This window comes from Aptenodytes patagonicus, chromosome 20 (assembly GCF_965638725.1).
Source record: "Aptenodytes patagonicus chromosome 20, bAptPat1.pri.cur, whole genome shotgun sequence".
NCBI lineage: Eukaryota > Metazoa > Chordata > Aves > Sphenisciformes > Spheniscidae > Aptenodytes > Aptenodytes patagonicus.
This window is the reverse complement of record NC_134968.1, coordinates 5674212-5696923: the sequence shown is the minus strand read 5'-3', so window position 1 is coordinate 5696923 and position 22712 is coordinate 5674212. Positions and strand designations below refer to the sequence as shown.

The 22712-nt window shown below is 49.7% G+C and overlaps 1 protein-coding gene across 1 annotated transcript; it reads right to left on the bottom strand.

Annotated features, from left to right (window-relative positions):
- Window positions 1–349: 349 nt before the first annotated feature.
- On the bottom strand, window positions 350–22416 carry EFTUD2 (elongation factor Tu GTP binding domain containing 2). Its single transcript, XM_076356635.1, has 28 exons — window positions 22374–22416; window positions 21918–22023; window positions 20866–21031; window positions 20283–20361; window positions 17959–18034; window positions 17624–17689; window positions 17346–17381; window positions 16345–16435; window positions 15138–15220; window positions 14481–14647; window positions 13253–13377; window positions 11521–11584; window positions 11044–11134; window positions 10495–10630; window positions 10075–10202; window positions 8897–9090; window positions 8642–8753; window positions 8284–8424; window positions 7804–7905; window positions 7219–7301; window positions 5967–6053; window positions 5554–5680; window positions 5004–5091; window positions 4356–4474; window positions 3772–3866; window positions 2781–2934; window positions 1690–1797; window positions 350–1023 (listed from the first exon to the last, which is right to left on the bottom strand). The coding sequence occupies exons 2-28, from the start codon at window positions 22020–22022 to the stop codon at window positions 928–930; spliced, it is 2919 nt and encodes a 972-aa protein (XP_076212750.1). The 5' UTR covers window position 22023; window positions 22374–22416; the 3' UTR covers window positions 350–927.
- Window positions 22417–22712: the final 296 nt, after the last annotated feature.

Genomic DNA, 22712 nt, shown 5'->3' with positions numbered 1-22712 from the left:
AGAGCTGAATCCAGATGCAGAGCGAGGAACTGGGGCAGGGGAGAGGAGAGGGAGCAATATAAACCTTTCAGAGCATGAGCAGCTGATGAGACCCCCTGAAAACACAGCAGGAGCCCAAGAGCTAGCGAGAAAGGAAGAAAATCTTAGTGCAGCACAGGATTGTCCTGGGCTGGCTGGTCAGTTGGCTACTGCAGGCAGGACCAGGATGGCTGGGGGACACGGAGCCCCTGGGGGTGGGACAGTGCTGAGGATGGGGGGAATTGGGGCAGTGCGTGCTCCAAGCACCGGTGAAGGCAGAGCTTCTCACAGCGCTGCCTTCTCTCAGTGCAATCAGACTGAGCCCTGCATGGAAGTTTGTATTAAATGTTTACAAGGGTTCAAAAAAGGTGTACAAAAAAGGTAAAAGCCACACTTGCCTCTTCTCCTGAGGAGGCTGGTGGAAGCACCCTCCCACCAGCATCCCCACCTTCCTCAGCTGCCCAACGACGTGCTTTGCCCAAGGCAAAACACCCCCCGGCAGCCAGGAGAGGGTTAGCAGAAAGCTCAAATGCTTGACGCACGTTTATGCTCAGTCCTTAGTAATCTCGACATTATGTTCATCCTGCTCTGCCGCAGCCAGGGCAGCTCTCCGTGGGCCTGGAGAGAGCCTATCCAAAGGGAAAATCTCCTCGCTGGAGGTCATAACAGCTGAAGACTAATAATACAAAAAGCATCAGTGCTCGGGGCTGCTCCCTATATGGGGCAGGCCCTGAGCGCACAGTCCACAAATGCCCAGGGAGACTTCTACAGCCATGAAAGAGCAACCCTGAGGAGCGGTTCCCTGCGTGCCCCGAGCATCCAGGAGCCAGGGCTGGGCAAGCGGGGATGGGGAAGGACAGACAGACGCCGGCCAGGACTCAGGTCAGCCCTCACGCCGCAGCAGCACGTTCACATGGGGTAGTTGAGAACGACATCTTGCTTGGCCAGCTCCAGCAACATGGGGTCATCGAAGAACTTGCTGATGCTCACGTCCTCGCTCAAGCCCTGCAGGGTAACCGCCAAACCAGAGGTTATTCCTCTGGCAGCCAGCACTCGTAAAGCCATCGTGGCACAGATCCCACAAAAAAGCCCTGGTGTCCCGCAGTAAGATAAATTTTCAGGCTCCAGCGGAGGCAGGAGAATTTGCAAGGGATCAGGCGTTGCTCAGCGGCTTGAAGACATCTAACAGTCTCTCAGGAAGCTGCAAATGTGTGGTTGCTGCTGCCGAGCGTATCTACCAGCTCACTGCCCTCCCAAAGGGGAGCCTGATTCCCTCCGCTCCCTGTGTGGTCCCAGGTGCCCCTCCAACCCCTCAGTCCAGCTCACTAAACCAGCACAGAAACCAGTTGTTGCTTTTTCTGCAGGACAAATGGACTAAATCAGGCCACCAAGGGGTCAGATGGGCACTGGGGAGGGAGCGGGGCTCAGTGGACGCCACAGGACCCCGCTTTTGGCTGGAGTTGCTGCCAGGTGAGTCACTCACGGGACTATCACAGGCACCAACAGGCAGCATGAGGGATCAAGAGTGGGGGAAGTCCCGAGGCACAAAGGACATCGGTCCACTCTGGGAACACAGAGGGGACGTGGCATGCCCAAGGGACAACACTGCAACAGCTTAGCTGCTGGTACAGATGGACAGAGGGACGCTATAGGGACTACTCCCAGACGTACCTTCCTACGCCTGGTCTTTATCATGAACTCTCTGGCCAGATGCGGGGCTGGCTGGGGCTCCAGGGGTCGGATGACAATGCTCTTGTCCAAGGGGTCACCAGGCACAATCTGAAATACAGGGACAGGATGTGAGAGCGATGCTGGGGGCTGGTTCAACCTCCTGGAGAGCCTGAACCACAACAGGAAACACCCCTGGGCCCTGTGGACACCCCCAGCCTTGGTGTGACAGCCCCAACACCCCATCTGTTCTCCTGGCACAGAAAAACTGTCACGTCACTACTGGTGATCATTCCTGCAAGAAGTCACTAATACAGCGTTGCTAACCCAAGCCAAGAACACGTCCCACCTTCCCCGCTTGCTGGTGTACTCTAAGACCTCTAAAAACCTGCTAACCAAAACAACCCACGTGGGTCCCAGTCAGCACAACCCTCTCTAGAAATCAGGCACCCTTATTCTTTTCAGAGCCAAGCCTCGGGCTCTTACATCTTGACCTTTAAGCCAGCTCTTGGGGCTCAGTCGCTGCTGCAGCTCCCACCTGGCTGTACCACAAGTAGCTGCGCACCTCACAGGCTCACAGTGCTATCTCCCACAAGACTCGACAGGGAAGTGGCATGGGGACAGTATTTTGTCCCAAACCCTGTTTTCCATAGGTTTAGAAAGCCTTCTCTGAGAGGTAAAGCTGAAGTGTGGCAACCCATGCCTTAGAGCAGACCAATGAGTCTGAGCCCTGCTCCAAGCCCTCTGCTCCCCAAGCTGCAGAGCACCAAGTGCACCCCAACAGCTTCCCTTCTCCTGGACAAGGATGTCCTCTCTCCAAGCACTAAAGGACCCTTATGCTCAGCAAGTAGCAGCATTCAGCACTCCCTTGCTAGGGCAAAGGGTGATGTGAGTTGGAACAAAGCCGTTGGCTTCTGGCAGACACTTAACAGCTAGCGTACAAAGCCTCCCCAACTCAAGATCCTTTGAGGATGTTCTCCACGGAAGTTGTCCCCCCCTGTGTGAGCCGTGGCACTGAGCTCTACTGAGAGCACCTGCCTGGTGCCTGATCCTACCATGTCCCTCTGCCCAACCTCGCCAGGGCATGGACTCACCTGCCAGTGGTGGAAGACAGAGAGCGAGAAGGCTTGTCCCTGCGTGTGGGTCCTCAAGTCTGTCTCAAACCCAAATGAATCAATGGCTGGGATGAAGGCTTTGATGGTGTAGAGAGGGGAGCCCGGGATCGGAGCATCTTGTGTCACGTGGCCTCTGCCAACACGTCAAAAGATTAGTCTTCCTATATGCCATAGAATCACAGAACGGTTTCGGTTGGAAGGGACCTTAAATACCATCCAGTCCAACCCCCCTGCTACGGGCAGGGACACCTTCCACCAGACCAGGTTGCTCAAAGCCCCGTCCAACCTGGCCTTGAACACTTCCAGGGATGGGGCATCCACAGCTTTTCTGGGCAACCTGTGCCAGTGTCCCACCACCCTCATGGTAAAAAATTTCTCCCCAATGTCCAATCTAAACCTGCCCTCTGTCAGTTTAAAACCGTTATCCCTTGTCCTATGACTACACTCCCTGACACAGAGTCCCTCCCCATCTTTCCTGTAGGCCCCCTTTAAGTACTGGAAGGCCGCTATAAGCTCTCCCCAGAGCCTTCTCTTCTCCAGGCTGAACAACCCTGACTCTCTCACAGCCTGTCCTCATAGGGGAGGTGCTCCAGCCTCCTGATCATCTTCGTGGCCCTCCTCTGGGCCCACTTGAGCAGGTCCGTGTCTTTCTTATGCTGGGGGCCCCAGAGCTGAACACAGCACTCCTGGTGGGGTCTCATGTCCCCTTATATATTCTCCTCTCTGACACTCAGGAAGAACCAGGCACAAACCAAAGGCTGCGTGTGATCCTGGACATCCCCTCCCCACACAGCACAGGGGCTGGGATCAGTCAAGGAAGCTTTCAGCTGTCGCTTCATACAGATTTCACCCCCTCCCCTCACTGTACAAGCAGTGCTAGGACTGTGAATGTCTCTAGCAACCCAGATCCCAAGCGAGCAGTTGCTGCTTTGCAATACTAAGGTGATGGCAGCTGGTCAGAGCAGCTCACCTCCGCCTGGCCAGGACCGTGTACACCGCAGACACACAGTCGGCAGGAGCCTGCACCTCCACAAAGTAGTAGGGCTCCATCAGACGAGGGGTGGCCTGTGGGGAGAAAGGGACACAAGCTACTGAGCCTCTAACAGCGCCAGCACAATTTGTTTCAAGTAAGAGTCAGGGACTGGCATACTCTGGTCAAACGCAGCGCCTGACTGGGGATGAAAGGGTTCCTGCTGCCCCGTGGCTGCCCAAACCAACGTCGAACAAACACTGAAAGGAGCTTTCCTCCTTCTGGCCATGAGTCATATGCTTCCCTCTCCCCCACGCCCACCCTTCCCAGCAAGCCAAACAGTAGCAAAAAGGGGAGACAGAGCAGATGCACACAAGTTTCCAGCCAGACTGGAACGTGATCGCTTGTAAAATCCGTCTGGCAGCCCACAAGGGTGCTGGAAACATTAATGGATGAATGAGTCAGTTTAAACCAACATCCTTGGGGCACATACTGCAGCACACATGCAACCCGTGCTCCTTGGAGCCCACAGGAACCGGCACAGCACGAGGTTCAGTCTTTGTCATGCACAGTGTAGTCCTCACCATCAGGAAAGCGGAATACACCACTCTCCGGGCCGTCGGGATGATCTGTCCTCCACCCCGGTGCAAGGGCTCCTGAGCAATCACTGCATCCAGGATCTTAAACTTCACATTGCGGATCACTGAGGAAGGGCAGAAATGACAGCAAGTGACTCAAGGGGGATGTTCTCTGCCATACCGGCACCAACTGTGCATGCCCAGAGGCCCTGAGCACATAGCAAACATCCAGACAAAGACCTAGAGCCACGAGAAGTTCTCCTAAATTTAATTCCAGCAGGGAAGGCATGACCACGTCCTAACCCTGCATATCCAAGATGGGCAGTTCAGCAGCTTATCTTGCAGGGTGCTCAGTGGTCTGCACCTGAACTGTATGAGGAGCAGAGCCAAGGTCTGGGGGAGCCAGCTTGCCAGCTAACAGGCCCTAGTTTGTAGGCAGGCGGCAGGTGCCAGCGCCTGGGTGGCATCTGCAGCCAGGAGAAAGGGGGAGGTTCTGTTATCTCCCTTGTCACCCATCCCCAGAGCTGTCCCCAGCTGTGGCATGCGAAGGGAACTGGCCACTGAGGGACTGCACCAGCAAAATCACTTGAGTGCTTAGAGATGGAAGAATCTAATCGATCTTACTAGCTCCACTTCTCCGCAGGTCCTACTTACATTCATCACAGAGAGGCCCTTCCCTGGTCCCCCACTGAAATCCCTGCACAATGCTGTCCTTCACAGAGCCCAGCAGCGACTTGTCCACCTACAGACAGACAGACTGCTTCAGAGACGAAATCTGCATCATGAGGCAGCAACAGACAGACCCCAGTGTTTAAAAGCCAGTTCCTAGAAGAGCAGCAATGTCCCCTGATACCCCCAGTGTCCATCCCTCCCCTCTCACAGCTCAGGAGCATCATCTTCAGAGTTTGGCATCTAGAGGCATAAATTAAAAGAGTCCATATTTTGGTAATCCTGAAAGGCAGGCCGATTAGTTGCCAATTTTGAAGACGTTGGCCCAAATAGCAAAACCTGAAAAACAGCAGGTGATTTGCCAGCCAGTGTAGGAGTATGGTGGAGGAAGCACAGCAGATCTGAGATCTGGCAAACCAACAAGCACTCCAACAGCATTAGGACCTTGCTGCAGGTTCTGGAAGAAGCGGTCACCTCTTGGCACCACAGGACAAATGTCTCACTGAAACATAACCCCCCTGCCTGTGTTCCTCACCTCTGAGGGCAGCGTATCATCTACTAGGATGTTTGGACCAGTGGCGTCTGGCCCAAAGGCCCAGATGGAACGGGCAGCCAGCAAATCCCAGTCATATTTGGTCTGGAAAAATTCACCCAGCTTCTTTCTGATAGGAGAAGGGAAGAAACTTTAGGAAACAAGTATCCAACCTGCACTCACAACGTATTTATGACCCTGTTCCCTTCAGGCATAAAAGGCCTCAGCTTTTTACTTGGAACAACTCATTTGCTGGGGCAGGGACGCTCACAGACTAGCTGGTAGCAATATTGAACCCAGGACCCCTGCCTAGAGGCTGTTGGCTGATATTGTGCACCTTGCAGATCCCAGCATTCCCTTTTTTCCCCAATTATTTGATTCTAGATAGATTCCTGCTCTCCCCAGAGCAGTCATACCTGTTCCACGTTATCTGGACCACTTCATTTTCAATGTCCTCTGCGAGTCCCTTCTCCAGAGGCTCAGCAATCATCGTGATCTTGTTCCTGAGAAGAGAGACAGTTGCAATTAGTCCGCAGAATGATGGAAATGGGAGTAATTGGCAGGACCTCAGGGACTGCGCACTGCCTTGAACACAGCTAGGAAGATGAAGCCATCCGTGTCCTTCGCTGTTATTGTCTTGCTTGTAAAGACAGCTCAGGCGCTTAACAACTGCTCTCCAAAGTCTGCTTATCTCCAGAAGCAAAACTACTAAGGGACAGCATGGCTCCATCCCTCCTGCCAGATGTCCAGTGCTCATCTGGGCTGCAGAAGGAAGCCCATGGGCCAGGCAATATGCCTCTATCAGAGTCAGCACTGTGTCCGACACATGGGATGCTGCCTTGGAGAACCCCACCAATGCAAGTAACCTGCCCCCAGAGCAGCTCACTCCACATGCCCAACAGTTCAAAGACCGACCTAAGACTGGAACCTTTCTGTTCCCAAACATAAGGTTGCCAACCACAGAGAGAGTATATCAGAATAAAAGAGGGTAAGAAGAACCAGAAACCACAGGGGAACACAGGAAAGCCATCTTTAGCATATGATAGATCATGATTTCCCTGAAAATTCAGGCATTAAAATGTCTTGTGCTCCTAGATTTCATCCTGGTTATTCAGCCTATGTTTCCTCCCAGGCCTCTGCCTTTCAAACGTGTGTATCTCACAATGCATTGCTGGGGGAAGAAGACGAGACCGGGCTGTAAGACTCCAGTGCATCAGCAGGAAGGAAAAAGTCCGTTTCAAGATTAAGAATGAATAAGAGAAGACAAAACTTTTGCTCATGAAACATTTGGGGAGTTACTGAAGGCAGCACTGGGCTCTTCGGCACCCACTCTAGGATCCCAATACATCTCCTAGTCTTGGAAACACCACAAAACTGGTGAGAAGGTGTGAAATTTAGCTAAAAAAAAAAAAAAAGGAGGATGCAGATCTGTCTTTATTTCCTCCGTTCTGAGAGTTCCTACAAAGCACAGAAACATCCCTGGGACTCAAGTGTGTTACTGAGGAGTTCAGCAGAGCTGCTGCAACAGCAGGCTGCCAACTCAGGCACGTGCCACTTGTCTGGACAACAGCCACCGAGAACAGACCCCTTGGAGGGGATGAAGTCTAGTCTCCAGTGAACCCCTCCATCCACCTGTCTCCAATGCCCAGCTCGCCCATGGGCTCTTACTTCTTGTTGGGCGTCTCAGCAAAGCACTTCAGGGAGGACGTTTCCACCACTGTCTCACAGAATGTCACAACTGGATCGGCGACCTGGAATAACGACAACAGGTTTGTAAGGTTGCCAAGTACTTTTTTGCTTTTAAAGAGACTGTTTGAAACCTTTGAACACCTACAAGAAAAAAATGGTTCATCTGCCAGTGTTTTAATGAGCCTTGCGTATGAACCACTGAGGCTGCACAGGCAGCTTTACTAAGTCCTTCATTCAAACAAGACAGGAACATTTAAAACTAATTCCAGGTATGAAAAAAATCTGCTCAATTTATTTATTTGATGCTAGCCAGGCAATGGGGGAAGTACAGGAAACAGCTGGAACATGGACACACTTCCCTCTTGGAGAGCCAGTTTTCAGGCTCTCAATCACAATGAGTCAGGCTGTAAGAGTTACTTTTGCATCCTAACAGCCCTTTTTTTCCTTTTAAAAGGACCTGATAAAATCCATGTTGTACGTTCAGCTAGGTTTATTTTCCCATTCTTCTGAGATAGGGGGACAAAACCCCCTCCCCAGCTGGGAAAATCCCTCCCATTTCCTCACCTTGATATCAATCTCTGAATACATCTTCCGTAGATCGTGCATCACACAATCCAGGTAGAGCTCCCCCGTCCCCAGGATCACGTGCTCCCCAGACTCTTCCACCTGAAAAATAAGAGAGGGGTTCAACTGACAGCGTTACTGCTCACAGGCCCTTGCCTTCCAGGCTCCTACACAGGCCTGAGGAAGTATTAGCTTTAAATAAATTGGTTAGGATCAGAGCACCCCAAGGAAAGCTCCCACAGCCTTTTCTAGCAGAAAGTGCTGATGTGCTCTGCAGAAAGCTGCTTCCCTGGCACAGCAAGGTGTGCGTTTTTCTGCTGGATTTACAGTTTTCTGCTATTTCCACATGATTTATGAGATCAACTGCAATAGCTTGAAAAACCCACAACAAAACAACCTACAGTAAAAAATTATTTAAGATCAGCCTACAAGGTAGCCCACAGCATGACCTGAAAACAGCCATACATACACCAGCAATACCTTAGTAGTAAGCGAGGGGTAACTCTTGTTGACTTTGCGGAGACCATCTAACATTTTGGGGAGCTCCGAGGGGTTGACCGGTTCTACAGCTATTTTGATGACAGATGTGGTGTTGAACTTTAAAGGACGGAAGATCTGAGCCTGAAACCAGATAAGGACAAAGAGCTGAATCTCTGCATCATTAGATGGCCACTGGAGTTAGACACGGCGTTTGAAGCTGTTCCGTTTCCCTCAGTGGATCTTGTGCACTGGCACCTCAGCAGACAAGGTTTCTTTAACCTCACCACTGGAGCCTTTGGGATGCGCTCCATCACCTTGACTCTCTGTAAGGCTGAGCGACACCAGCTATGCGCAGTACCTCCTCATTGCCCCGAGGCTCCGTGACGGTTGCAGTCTTCACTATGGGCTGGTCCACTCCTTCTATCAGCACCCAGTTGCCAGCAGGAACCCGGTTTACCTCAATGTGATACCTAAAAGGCAGGGGAGCATCACTGCAGCGCTCGCTGCTGCCAGCCTCAGGCCCCTTGCAGCGCTGTCCTCCTCCCTGTCCCTGGCAGAAACGACTCCAGGTGACTCCCCTCCCAAATGAACATATTGCCAGAGCTTTCCGTACCTCGCAACCGAGATCCAGAGGCGTCCGACGGTGCAGATCTGGGAATCCTCCTCATCTTCCAGGGTATAGTTTTCTCCAAGGACCTTCACAGGCTGCCCAGCATGGATGGTACCACTGAGCACTCTGCCAAAGGCATGGAACTGAACGCCGTCATCTGTGCTGTACATTTTTGTTGTGTGACACATCAGTGGACCCTTTCCAGGAGAGAGAGAGAGAGAGAAATAAGCCTTTTTCAAAACACAGTCAAGAAAGGGACACAGACCTGGTAGGACTCATGGATACAAAGAGATTAACGGGCTGGAACTTAAAAATACTTATTTTGACTTGCCAAGTCCTTCATTTCCTTCCACTGGAAGCCTTACATCTCCCTGCCCTGTATGGAGACCCCTGGAACGACTTTGGTGGACTTTTCTGGAGCAATCCTCCCTCCTCTTGTGGAGCAGTAAATAGTGGTTGGGACAAGGTCATGAGAGGAAATGTCATCTGCTGGCCTGCAAACCAGCTCAGGGCAGAGCACCTGAGCCTCCACAGATCACAGCTCTCAGTCCCATAAGGTCACTCCACAACTGGTGATCTGGTGACAGTCACCACTGTATAGTTTTACATGGGTAATCACAACTCATTAGAACAAGCGATTCATTTTCTCTCCAGACATTAGAGCAAAAGTCACAGGCAAATTCCTCACTAGCTGGCGTTGGTGGCTCTAGACAACTCTGAATGACAGCTCAGTACAAGCTGTTTGAGGAGGAAGGTTTTTGCAAGGCTTTGATAGGAAAGGTGCTGACTAACTAATGTAGGGTTATTTTTATCAGTATAGTTCAGATCAGTTTTCTCAGAGTTTGGAGAGAGAATCAAACTTCAAAGAAAAGGGACAAAAGGCAGCAAAAGGACACAAAATCACCCTGCAGTTCCCACGTGCTCTGAAGTCCTGACCTAGTCCTGTTCTTCTCTGAACACTGTCAAACAATTCTTTCTCTCAAGGGCTGCCCTGGAAGGCAGCTGAAGTTTCTCAGAGTGAAGAGATTTGTTTCAGTATCGGATGAGAGGTTTCAAAAATGCTCTAAGTCAAATCTGTGCAGATGGCTGTCTAGGAGGCAGCTGCCCTGCCAAGGCAGTGAAAGGAGGGCATATTTGCCACGCTTTTGGACACTCGGAGCAAAGCAGAAGAGTTTCCTTACGTCAGGGTCGCATTCACTCATGGCCTCCCCTAGATCAGAGTCAACGCCACCAGTGTAGGTATGCTCGATTTTCGTCTTGGCTCCCACCTTCGGGGAGGGGATATGCTGCACACACATGTCCACAAAGCCTGGAAAAGTAATACTTCATGAGAACACGATTAAGCGGTGTAGAGGAAAGAAATGGACTCCAATAAACACAAGGCAAAGCCATTCTGACTGCAGTGCACCCACAGCAATGGGGAAGAAGTGAGCAGTGTCTCAAGCTGTCCTTTGGGCAAATGGCTTAATATTTTATATTTGGAAAGCTGAGAAGGGATCTGTGCAAGTGAGCACTCCATGGCTGTAATACAGCCCTTAACTCCGTTGGTGTGAGACTAAGGTATTGGGAAGATTGTGGAGGGGAAGACAAACAGCATTTACCTGTGAATTCCCCAAAGAACTTCTTGCAGACAAGCCGCAGGAGGGGGCGAATGTTCAGTTTCAATTCCTCTTTGGTCAGGTGGATGCCAAGTTCATCCAGAGTCCTGGGCAGGGTCGTGTCCACGTCCCCCACCACCTGCAAGACAAGAAGTACCACTCTCAGCCTTGCTGCAAGGGTCCAAGCCAGTAACTCCCAGGTGCAGCTTCGCACACCAGCCATCACCCGCAGGGCTCTTGACCTGCTCTGGTTTACAGCTCACACGAGAACTGGCTAGCTGGTTCAAATTATCACTTGGCTGGTATTGGAGCATGCTAAAAAGAGCAAAGGCGGTTCTATTAACTGTGCAAATATAGGGCTGTATTTGCAAGGAGCAACTGTTAAGGAGTTGCTCACCATTGCTCTGCACCCCCAAACCCAGAAATCTGTGAAGATCCTGCTGTGTAACAGGACAGGCGAGTCCCACAGGCAGCAGACACACCACCACCCAGCGTTCAGCCCTTGGCTGCTCCTATCTGGAACTGTGGGAAGGAGAATGAACAACCACATACCTGAGCCAAGATCTTGTACAGGGGCTCCAGAATGAACTCCACAAAACTGCGCTGGGAACTGCTCGTTGGGGCCTTTTTAGTGAACTTGCGGCTGTTGGGGGACAACAGAAGAGACATGAGGAGCAAGCACTCTGCAGCCTGCAAGCACCCCTACTGCAAACACAGCCTCTGCTCTTCCCAGGTTATCTTGTCCCTCCCCATCTCCCTGGGAAGCAGTCATGGACACAGGAGTCTTGCTTACTACAAATGAAGGCCAGAAAAAGCTCTCTGCTCCTATTTATGGGATTCAAGAGGACCAAATGGATTCACACCAAGCAGGAGGCCTGACTCAACCCTTCCCAGATACTACTCCATCACAGGATCATAGGACAACTCGGGTTGGAAGGGACCTTGGGTGGTCATCTAGCCCACATTTTACAGGGAAAGAAGGGAAAAAACCCATCAATAAACTAATGGACATTTAAACAGGCTTCTTACGTCTTCGGGTTGAAGTAGATGTCACCCCAAAGCCGCTTTGCAAACTCCTGATAATTGATATCTCCTAAAGGAAAAAAAACAAATGACAGAAGTCTCTCAGATGTCACTGTATTTCTCTCATCTTGGAAATCTTTGGTTTTTGGCTTTTAAAACAACCCTGAGGGTTCAATTTAATGGACCAATGTTGGTGAGTGAACACTTGGTCCCAATTCTGAATAAATGATTTAGCCCTCACCTGGAGAGACCAGGCAGAGGCACGGGCAGAAAACAGTCCACTGAGGATGACAGCAGCAGCCCAGGTACACCATGGGTTTGCACACTTGCTTCTCAGGAACATTTCAACTCTCTCATTTACACACAAGGTTAGAGCTGAGAAGACCTGGCCTGCCAGACGCCACGCTACAGGAACCCAGTTACATCTGCTTCATTTTCCAAACGTTAACGCTGCAACCTGACACTGCAGTGCCAAGGTGCTGGGAGGGCTTACACCCCATCTGCCCCGCAGGCTTATCACAAGCATCTTCTGCCTTGCTGAGCATCTCCAGGTTCTTTTCTCTTTTTCAGCTGATGCACTAAGCACATAACCAAATACCCAAGTGCTGAAGGAATAGCATAGTGCTTGGCTGTCATGGTGAATATACAAATAATAAGACAGTGGTGATAATTTACAGCAGTTTCCAAACAAGCTTTTGCTGTGGGCAGATGTACAAGCATAAGAAATGTCATGGTGGCTGCGGTTTTGACAGTTAAACTACTATAATTCATGGTATTTGAAGTGTGGTGGCTGCACATAAAATCCCGGATGGCCACAGTCAAATATTACTGACTTCAAGTACCCGTTCAGCTCATGTCTGCCCCACATGGATGGCATCTCCTACCGACTGTGCCTGCATCTTTATCAGTCCCCCAAAGAAGGGGTATCATCCTAGCAGGCATTGAGTTAATGCTGTGATGCCCAGGGAGCTCATTTATTTCTCTGAACTCATGAGGACACACGATAGTCCTGACACATCAGTCCCCGACCTCTACATCATCCTCCCTCAGGCTAACTTCTTTGCAAGAGCTAGACCAGCTGCTTTACAACATCCTTCTTCCCCTGCTCACAGCTCCTACAGATCACCCCGAATTCCCCAGTGTGAGACTTCAAAAATCTTGGCTGTACAGCTGGCTAATGCAAGCAAAAGGCCCACTTTTACAAGTGGCAGATTGCCTTGAGCGGGCACCTGGGGAACAGAAAATTAAATCAAAGCCAGAAAAAGACAGTTTCTTAAAAAAGAAAGAGGGCAAGAGTGCAAAACCTTGTAGGCCAAGCTTGCGCCCGGCTGCAGCTGAGTCTCAGACTCTGGAGACTTGTGAAAAGGCAGGCAGAACTTAACTGCTTCACTTCTGAGCTGTTCTGATAAGGAGGAAAAGCACAACACATATACTTGCCTTCAACTGCCATAGCAGGACTTGTTTTTTCTGCTTAAGGTATGTATAAAATATTGGCTTCTGACTCAAGAAACATTTATCAGGAGAAACTATCTAGCTAAAAAAAAGTTAGAACTGTATTTTTGCTTTTTACCACCCAGGGCTCAGATCTGCAGTAACTCTCAACTCCTAGAAATTCAAGAGCACATATACTGGCCATATATGTGCAGTGAAAGCCAAAGCTGAATGGCTTAGAAAGCCTCAACAAAATAGGTTAGGAAATGAGATGTTAAAGTGTACAAGGTTTCTGGATAATCCTCACCATATGTGTCTGCATAAATCTTTGCAAAAGATCCCAGCGTGAAGCAGATGCTGTATTGTGAACTGGAGAAACACACATTCCCCAGAAGGGGAGACAGAACGAGGTTCTCATCGGTGGAATACATGCTGAGAGGAGACAGTTTTTAAAGACAAAAAAAAAAAAAAAAAAAATCAATGTTATGAACCAAGGAAGACACTTAAATCCACTTCCCACACCAAACAGCAGTATGTGATAGGCAAGGATTCTACACTGCCAAATAGCATCTTAAAATGGGCTGCAGCATGCTTGCCATTGGAATTTCAGGGTCAGTATGACTATAAATTGCAAAGCATTAGTGTACAAAGAAATATTTAAAAACCTAGAACTAAAAAGTTACCAGCACAAGTGCTTTGTATTTTTTGTCAGGGAGAGTTTTTCTTCCCCTAAAAAAAGGCAGCAAAGTTGGTCAACCAAGCAAGGCAAAAGATAATACAAGGCAAATAGCGTAGGGATAGAATTGAATCGGAACAGTTTTAATGAGCTCACAAGCATGCTAGACAGGATAAATTATCCTGCTCTGAGCTGCCTGATGCCAGCAGCAATTGAACAGAGAGACATGCAAGCGAGCTCCTGTGCAAATTCAGTTTGGGATTATATAGGCTACAGTGCAGACACACACAAATTGAAGGGAAGAATGCTGTTAAGAACATCACCTGGATGCAGAAGAACCCACAGAAACAATGCATTGCTACTGTGAAAGCTAGAGAAGATGTCCCTCCCTTCTCTGGGCAGGGTCTTGCATGGAGATTTGACCAAAGCAATATCAGTCTCTGTTTAGGGGTTGGGACAGCGAGTTCCTATTAGTTTTGTAACAAACGTTTAGGAGCTTTGAGACATTTCAGCCTATAATTTGGGATACAGCCTGGACAATTTCAGTGTATTTGAGACATTTGGGAGCACAGAAGTTCCCTGCTCCAGTCATATGTCCACTTTCCCTACTTTTCAATGGAGGAAAAAGAGCTGATCCCATGAAGTTTGTCAGAATTCAGGCAGGATTTGCCCTTCCTGTGTAATTCAATATATTGGCCGAGATGAATTTCCAATGGTTCTTCCTGCCCCGTTTTCTATGATTCAACGTATCAAGAGAAACTCATGAGTTTTTAGGCACACATAGGGCTCCCAAAGAAAAGCACCTGCAATGGAACAGGGACAGCAAGCACTAGCAACGCTTCATCCCAAACACCCATACCTGATCAGACCATTAACTTCATCTACAATATGTCGGAGCTTGTAATAAGCATCTGTAGGGGGCAATTTCAGCTCCAGGATCAGTCGGTCTATCTTGTTGATGCACACAGTCACTGCGAGCCTTTCCTGCACCGCGTGCTTGATCAGCCTCTCTGTGTTCAGCATCACCTGCAGGGAATAATGAGCAAACACCCCTAGCAAAAGCCCTCCACAAAATGCTATGTAGGGCGTGACAGACAAAGCAGCGACCCTTACACGCAGGGCTGCAACTCTGTAGAAAAGCCTAAGCTCAGCCACCAGCAATCAGCTAATCTTCCTGAAATTTAGAAGTAGGTGCTAACCCAACCGAATTCCTTGAATCCTACCCCTTGGACATCTCCAATATAAATAACCTGCTCAATTTTAGGTATCATGGGGATGGAGATGCAAACAAGTTAGATAATCAGCCTACAGGTCACACGCATCACATCAGCCCTGGACACAGAAGCCAGAGGCTTGACTCTGTTTTGGCTGGAAAATGCTCTCGCTTCCCAAACTGTCCTCCAAAAACCCTTCACCCCGGAAAGCTGAATCCATCCCAGGCCTTCATGCTAAGGCGGATCAAAGACTCCAGAGGAAGAGATTTTGAAGTTAACCCCTAGGAGAACCTGGCACTCACCCCCTCAGCCGCATCAATGAAAAGTACAACGCCATCCGAAATACGAAGGCCAGCTGTCACCTCGTCAGAAAAATTGACATGACCTTCAAAAACACAAAAGGCTAGTAAGAACCAGAGTAAGCTCTGACACCAGCAGCACAGAGGGTGGAAAGCCATCCCTCTGCTCTGCAGCTTGCTCTGGTCACTGGTATCCAGCGAGGCAGAACACAGACGGCTTCCTCCTCCGACAGGGACCCGGGAGCGGCTGCCAAAGCTCTGTATAGGGATTCGCTTCAGCTTTAATGCTATTTTTTGAGAATAAACACAACAACTCATTTAACAGGCACTTTTCCTCACATTTGTTACTGTTTTTCTCACAGCTCTGTGCAAGTACTTCAGGAAAAGGAGGAAGATTACTTCTCACCAAAGAACAACAGATGCCTCTCCCTCCAGTCTCCTCCTGCGCTCTAACCTCCCTCATCTTGAGCTGTAACTCAACAGATGTGTCCCAAGACCCTCTTTCCTAAACTTTGGCCTTGGTTTCTTACAACAAGTTGATCCGTGATTATGTTCCCCCTGCAGGAACTTGTCAGAGGCTCAAGGGAACTTACTGCGTCTCACTGTGGGGCAACAGCATTTGAGAAAAGCACGGTCCCCACTATGCACGATACCTGGAAAACCCAATTCTTCGTGTGCTTCTCATATACTTGAGTGAAACACATTCTCAGCCCCATTAGCCCTCAATTAGGCCTGCTAATCAGAAACACAAGCCTGACTAAAAGCCAGCTGCACAGTCGTTACTGCTGGAAGTGATTTCAGAAGAATGAACTTAGCTAAAGGCTCAGGACTAGGCTGGAATCATCTACAAAACCCACAAAACAAGACATGGGTTTCCATCTGTGAAAGAAAACTTCCCAGGGTTTCATTGCACCTAAGTGACATTTCCAGATGAATCGGTGAGGTTTCAGGGTATAGATTCTTTCTTTGTTTTTCTAAGAGCCAGTGCTAGACAATCCCACCGCAATCCAACACAACAGCTCTTTGAAGGCCATTAACCATCACTGTACATGTTTTCACTGCTCTACTCCTGTCAATAGCACTATCCAGAGAACCAAAGGGGTTTATGAATCAGAAACCTTGGTTCACACAGTCATGTATCGGCTCCACACATCAAGCTGCCTTCAGCTAAGTGCGTCCCAAACCAGGATTTTCAGGATTACACAATCACCTGGAGTGTCGATGATGTTGAAGAGAAAAGACTTTCCTTTGGTGTCCGGCAGAACAATAGTCACTGGTGTGCTCTTGATCCCTACTCCCCTCTGAAAGACAGGAAACCAGGATTATCAGTTAAAAGAAAGAAAAAAAAAAAAGACATCACCATATAAAGATGTAGAAGATGACCAAAGAAAAATCAGAAAGATGGAAAGAAGTAAACATCCATCCAGGACATCCTGTTACTCCCAGGGAGGGAGTAACAACCTCAGACCGCTGCAGTATCCAGCCCAGCTCCTCCATCCATACTGGCTCAGACCGGTGAGCTACCACTGCACAATCCATGCCTCATTTCAGCTGAGGAAATATAATATGCAACACCAGAGACAGAAAATGCATGTTTTTCTGTGCTTTCACCCTTCTGCTGCTATCAAGTTATACCTCAAAGCGTAAGGTTTGATCACCCAGAGTATAAAGTAGAGCGTTAAGATGAAGAGAAAGAAATGCTTCGTAGGATTGTTCTGGTCATGACAATATTTAGCGAGTAGGACAAAATAAGATTCCCATTCACGCCCAACCACGTGGAGTCAGAGCTCCCAGCTAAGAGTTCCCGTCAAAGGAAACAGAGGAGAATTATGTTTATTTTGAAATCATAGTTTTTCTCCCCATCCATCATTGCTGCAAACCCCTTCCACCTCTTTCCCTCAAAGAAAATAGGAGTTACCCATATGCTGGGATAACTCTGGTATAGATTTTCATTACTACACAAGCTATCATCTCAGATAAATAAAATCACACATGGAGATGAGGGTTGCAGGAAATGGAAGAAAGTTGGACCAGGGATCCTTCTGAGGCAAACGAGAGGAGCAGATCAATTTATTGATAAAGAAAATAATCAAAATGTGGAAGGCACAAAAAGCTGTTAAAATGAAAGAGGAAACTGCCTACAGTAAGTAACTGAGTAAAGCATGAGACAACTGGATAAAAATCACTGCCTATTCTACAAGACTCACTCACCTCTTGCTCTGTGAACAATATATCAGTGTAGCAAAGCTGCAAAGACAAAACAAAAGTCAGAATATCACATTTTGGTATCAGATATTAAGTTTGAAGCAGGACACAGTAACTCTTTATCCATGGTTAAGGTGGCAAGTAAGTGACAGAGACAGAATTAGGACTGAGCTCTGGCTTTCCAATCACTAAACCACATTTTCCCCACGTACAGTCACGCTCCCTCTGAGTGTGATAGCCAACCCATGTTCCCCAGGGCAGGGATACACCAAAAGCTCACTTACGTCCTGGTCATAGCGCTTCCGGATTTCTGGATGTGTCTGTTCTATCAGGCAGTCGACAAAACACGTCTGAAAAATACCAGACCACAAGAGAAAGGAGGTGACTGTGCTCAGACAGATAAATACAAGTACACTCCCATCCCTCCAGTAGCAGTACAGAGAAAGTTGGGCACGTTATTATTTCCACGCGGCTGAAAGAAAACCTACAAATAACTGCATTAGCAAGAGGAGCAGAAAGAGACTGCTGCTGCGGAGATCGAGGGATCAAGAGCAATGGTAAAAGTAAGCAACAAGCAGACCATTACTACTACCCGATAGGCATTGGATATTCACACTACCTTGCCGTGGTGAAGGTGCCCACACAGAGTCACATTTCGAATTAGCTCCGAGTTGTCCATCAGATCTGCCAGGAAACTGGAGGAACAAAACACGAAAGACTGTTGGAGGCTTCTGCTGTGTCTAAGAAAAGTAGGTGCCATTTCAGCTACACTTTCTATCCGAGGTGCCCCTTGAATCCTCTCCAAACTTTCATTCTGCCAATGCCCTGCGGAGGAAGAATCCCACTTTCCAGATGGGGAGGACAAGAGAGTTGGAGTCCTAGACAGATGGCAGTGGGTGGGAGGATATGGAGCTGGTAAAACTGCCAGCGATGGAATATTATTGAATATTTTTCTTCTCTTCTAGTCAGTATTAGAGCAAAAGTCACATCCATGTACTCAGGTGATGAAATACTTCCACTCAAATAGTGGCAGGCAGTCAAGTAAATCACAGAGCCAGATAACAAGCACCCCACGCAGTTTTAAAAGGTAGCCACGGGGCTCTGCAGACCATTAATTATGATTTTCAGGTCTTAAAACAGTGATGTTCCCAGGGACTCAAAGAAACAGTAATGGAATTTAAATCTTTTTAGAATCAGCAACTGAGCTGGGTAATGATGGGCCAGCCACTTCTGCATGGATCCTGGCCAAAATATAATTGAGATCCTAAATTACCAATTCCTCTAAAAAATAATGGGAGGCTATAAAACCCGTATCCATTGCTATGGGTCTGCAGAAAATAAGTGCTGTCAAATAATCTCCTTTTTAAAAAGATTTAATTTTCACTGATGCGGTAGACTTCTTAACGTACAACATTTTGATTAAGAGCTAAAAATTACAAAAATCAATATTAATACTGATTAAAAGCTTGCTTATTGGTCTTAAAATAAGGCTAAATGGGAAATCAATACCAAGCTTGCAGGTTTCTGGTTAAGTCCCACAGGGAATTTCTCCTGGCCCCATCCTAACCATTTATATCAACGAACAGGATGAAGAGGAATTCATTACAGATGGAACGAGCAGAGGACACAGGGGTCAGGAAAGCGGTAGATAATGAAGAGTACAGGTCATTGACTGAGAGCAAAATGGACCGCTTAGAAAAATAAGACCCAGCCGGCTCTTTGGTTTATATCTGGCTATATCAAAAATCTCTCTGATCAATGAACACGGCCAAACTGACAGTATCAGGGGACCGCCCCGAGAAGCCGCCGTTCCAAAAGGGTCCTGGGCACCCCAGTAACCAACTGACTGAATACGAACTTCAGTGAAATTTTGTTGCCGGAAAATAACAGGATCCTTGATGACACACAGAGGGACTGCTCACGTTGGGGTCTGTTTGGCACACAGGGAACTGCTACTCAGCCTGCGTCTGGTTCTGGGATCTACACTTGAAGACGACTATTAAACATTGGAAAAAGCTCTGACTGGCCACGAAGTGGCGTATGGAAAGATGAGCCTAACAAGACACTCACGCAGCTCAATCTGTTCATCCTCAAATAGAAGACAACATACAGAAACACTACACACGCGAGGATACAGAGCCCCTCCACCCATCGACAAAATGTAGACGCTGATGCTAAGATTATATATTTTTAATAGAGAAAGTAAACAACCGTTTTTGTTCCTTTCCAAAGTTGCGTGAGATATTATATCTCGGTTTTTAAATTTGTCTGGCATTTTTCCCAGGGTTTTCTCTCAACCCTGGTGTCCCAGGGGCTGCTTTGCCAGGCACAACCAGCAGACACCATCAAGTGCAGCAGAAGTGCAGCTTAGCTGCAGCGTTACGCTGACCTACGCGCAACTTTGCATACAACCAGCAGCATAAAAATTACCCCCGGAAACTCCTCCAGGATAGATGGGAATTAATTTGGGACAGCAGCAGGCCAATGGTCACTGGGGTCAACCCAAAATGTCCCAGTATGAGGTGTGCCACGCACTGACTGTATAAGTATTTCTTGAGCCAGTCAAGAAAACTTGCCTTCAGCAAATCTGCACCACAAAGGTTTCCGATTATCAAGCTTTCTACCAGCTGTCGAGGTAAGATTTACATTCTAGGGTCAGAAAACTGTGCACTACACGGCATTTTGTGGAGGGAAAAATATCTGTAAAATGGTTAGTCTTGTACTTTCTTCCTCTTCTTTTGGTTCAAACTCTGGGAAACGGCTGCACTCAGTTCTGTTGCTGGTGTCAGTGAGAAACAAAGCCAATGCCCCCCAAAATCTGCCTCCTCCACATAGCACACACCACTCTGCCTCCCCACCTTTGCCTGCAACAAAGCGTGAGGAAATCACAGCACAGATGGCTTGAGCCAACGTACACTCTTAAACCCCCTACATATTACTTACTCCATCTCATAGACAGTGACCGGTAACGTCTGTTCCATCAGAGAGAATTTTTTGGTTTTCACAGGTTTAATAATAGGCTCTGAAAACAAGAGAAAGAACAATAAAACACTGTTACCAGAGACCCTGAACCCAGCAGGCTCAGAAACCGTCGTAGGGAACGGGGACTTTTGCAGACAAAACCACAATTTTCAAGCCGACAGATTCTCTTAGCTTTCTATAAAAGCAGCTGTACTAGACAATCGTCGTAGGTCCCTTCCAACTGAACTATTCTATTCTATTATAGAAGGATCAGATGAGATGACTTAAACGCATTTTCATTTCTCCTTAAATATCTTTCCAGTATCTGCTGATATCTGTTCTTCAAAAGATAGTTTGTTTGGCATTTGTAATAATCCCGAGTGCCAAAATCTGCGCACTGCTAGACAAACAAGAGTCTACACGTTCCTGTGGCTGAGAGAGATTTTGAAAGGGTCATTAAAACCCATGGGGAAAACAGAAGGGAATATTATTTTCCCTTTCCCAAGGATCCATCAAGAGTCTTCTCCTCCCTCCATACCCAACGCGCTGCTTCCTCACCACTCACCAGTGAGAGGCTGCGTGTCTTCCTCTTGTACTATCGTCTCTACTTCGGGCCCGTAGACCTCCTCGGCGGTGGGATAGTATTTCTTATCCTCATGCAGCACCACCTCCATCCCAGGGTGGTCCTCGTCATGGTCCCCCATATCGTCATCATCGTCATCATCCTCGAGCTGCAACCAACGCCCACATTTAGCTCCTGCCAGCACCAAAGTGCTTTACAAACACCAGTCACCCCAGAAGGTACAGGCTCAGCACGGTACATCGAAAGAGAGCCCCAAACCCAGCCAGGGAACCACCAGCACGGCCCCGGCACCTCACGTCAGGCGGCAGAGCAGCTCGCGGAGGTGCCCTCTGTAAGCGACACACCTCTCCCTGCTGGGGGACACCTTGAAAATGAACAGCAAGAGCACGCACAGCCACTCCCGCCCCTCGCTCGCATACACAACCCCGGTCACACACAAACACCACTTTCAGACGAACTGCAGGAACGGGAGACTAGAAGGGGCTCCCTTGGTCCTCCGATGCTTTCCCCATCGATGCACAGCCGCTGCTGCTGTCCTCCCTGCCCTCGTCGCTCTCCTCTGGTGTCTGCGGAGTCTTGCTCTGCCTTCGCCACCCGGGAAGGAGTATTGCTCTTTGCAATACTGCTGTAGCACTAGCGCATGTTACTAAAGGTCTGAAGACCTCACTGAATGGATACGGATCCTCCATTTGATTGAACGCAAATAAAAAAGCCAAATATGGCTTGAGCTACAGAAGCTCCCAGTTCTAACCACAATTCAAGCAGAAACTTTGTCTTTCCCTTTATGGCAGGACCGGGAGGGCAGCTTTTGCTGAATCCTTTAAAAACCAAATCCACTCTGATCCTCAGGAGTCAAATTCCACCACTGAACAAAGCCTCACTGCAGAACCAGAGCCCGGCACAGAAAAGGAATCACTGGCAGCTTGTGAAGACCGTGGCGCTCAGCCCCTGCTCCCGTGGCGGGTACAGGGCAGGATGAGGCCCGCACCAGGCTCCCGTGAGACGCTGCCCCTCCACCCATCCCCACCGCTCACCTCGTCCAGATCCTTGGACTCTCTGCCCAACTCGTCGTCGTCATCGTCCGAGTCCAGCTCCGGCCCGATGTAGTTCCCAAACTCGTCGTACAGGTCGGTGTCCATGCTGGGGGCGGGAAGGGGGTCGGAGGAGGGTGCGGACTCTGCCCCGAGCACCCACGGCTCCCTGCCCGAGCCACCCACAGCACCCAGCACTGCGCCGCAGCGGGGCTCCCAGCCCGGCCCCGGCCCCGGCCCCGGCCCCGGCCTGCACCGTACGCGACCGCCCAGGCCCGCCCCTCACCGGAGCCCTGCACCGCCCCGAGGGCCCCATCCTGCGCGCCGAGCGCCCTCCGCCTTCACCGCCCCCTCCCCGGATCCCCCGGCACCCCTGGGCCGGCCGGCCCGCCCGCCGCCCCCCCCCGGGCCCGGGCCCGGGCCCCCCTACCCCGGCCCCCGCCCCGGCCCCGCTCTCACCCGCCGCGCTGCCCTCGCCGCCGGCGCCGCCGACACCGCCGCTGAAGGCCCCCGGGCTGCCCGCAATGCCTGTCGCGACAGAGCCCTCCTCGTGCCCGCCGTCAGCGCCGCGCCCGCGGGGAAAGGGCCGGACGGAGCTGACGAGGCCGGGGACGGTCCCGGCGGGGTCCCGGTGGCCGCGGGTCCGGCCGGGCCGCTCGGGGCGGCGGGGCCGGTTCTGTCAGGCGCGGCCCGGGCAGCCCCGCCGGGGCCTCGCGCCGCGCTGCCCTGTCGCTATGGCGACGGGAGGGGCGCCCGCGCGCGGCGGCGGCGGGAGCTCGGCCGGGGGCGGCGGGGCTG

Coding starts and splice junctions, on each gene's coding strand:
- EFTUD2 (XM_076356635.1), bottom strand. CDS start 22,022: ATGGACACCGACCTGTACGACGAGTTTGGGAACTACATCGGGCCGGAG. Junction 11,585..13,252: donor GATTTATGCAGACACATATG/GTGAGGATTATC, acceptor TTTTTCCTTTAG/GAGATATCAATTATCAGGAG. Junction 4,475..5,003: donor AGGGCCTCTCTGTGATGAAT/GTAAGTAGGACC, acceptor GCCCTTCCTCAG/TGATCCGCAATGTGAAGTTT.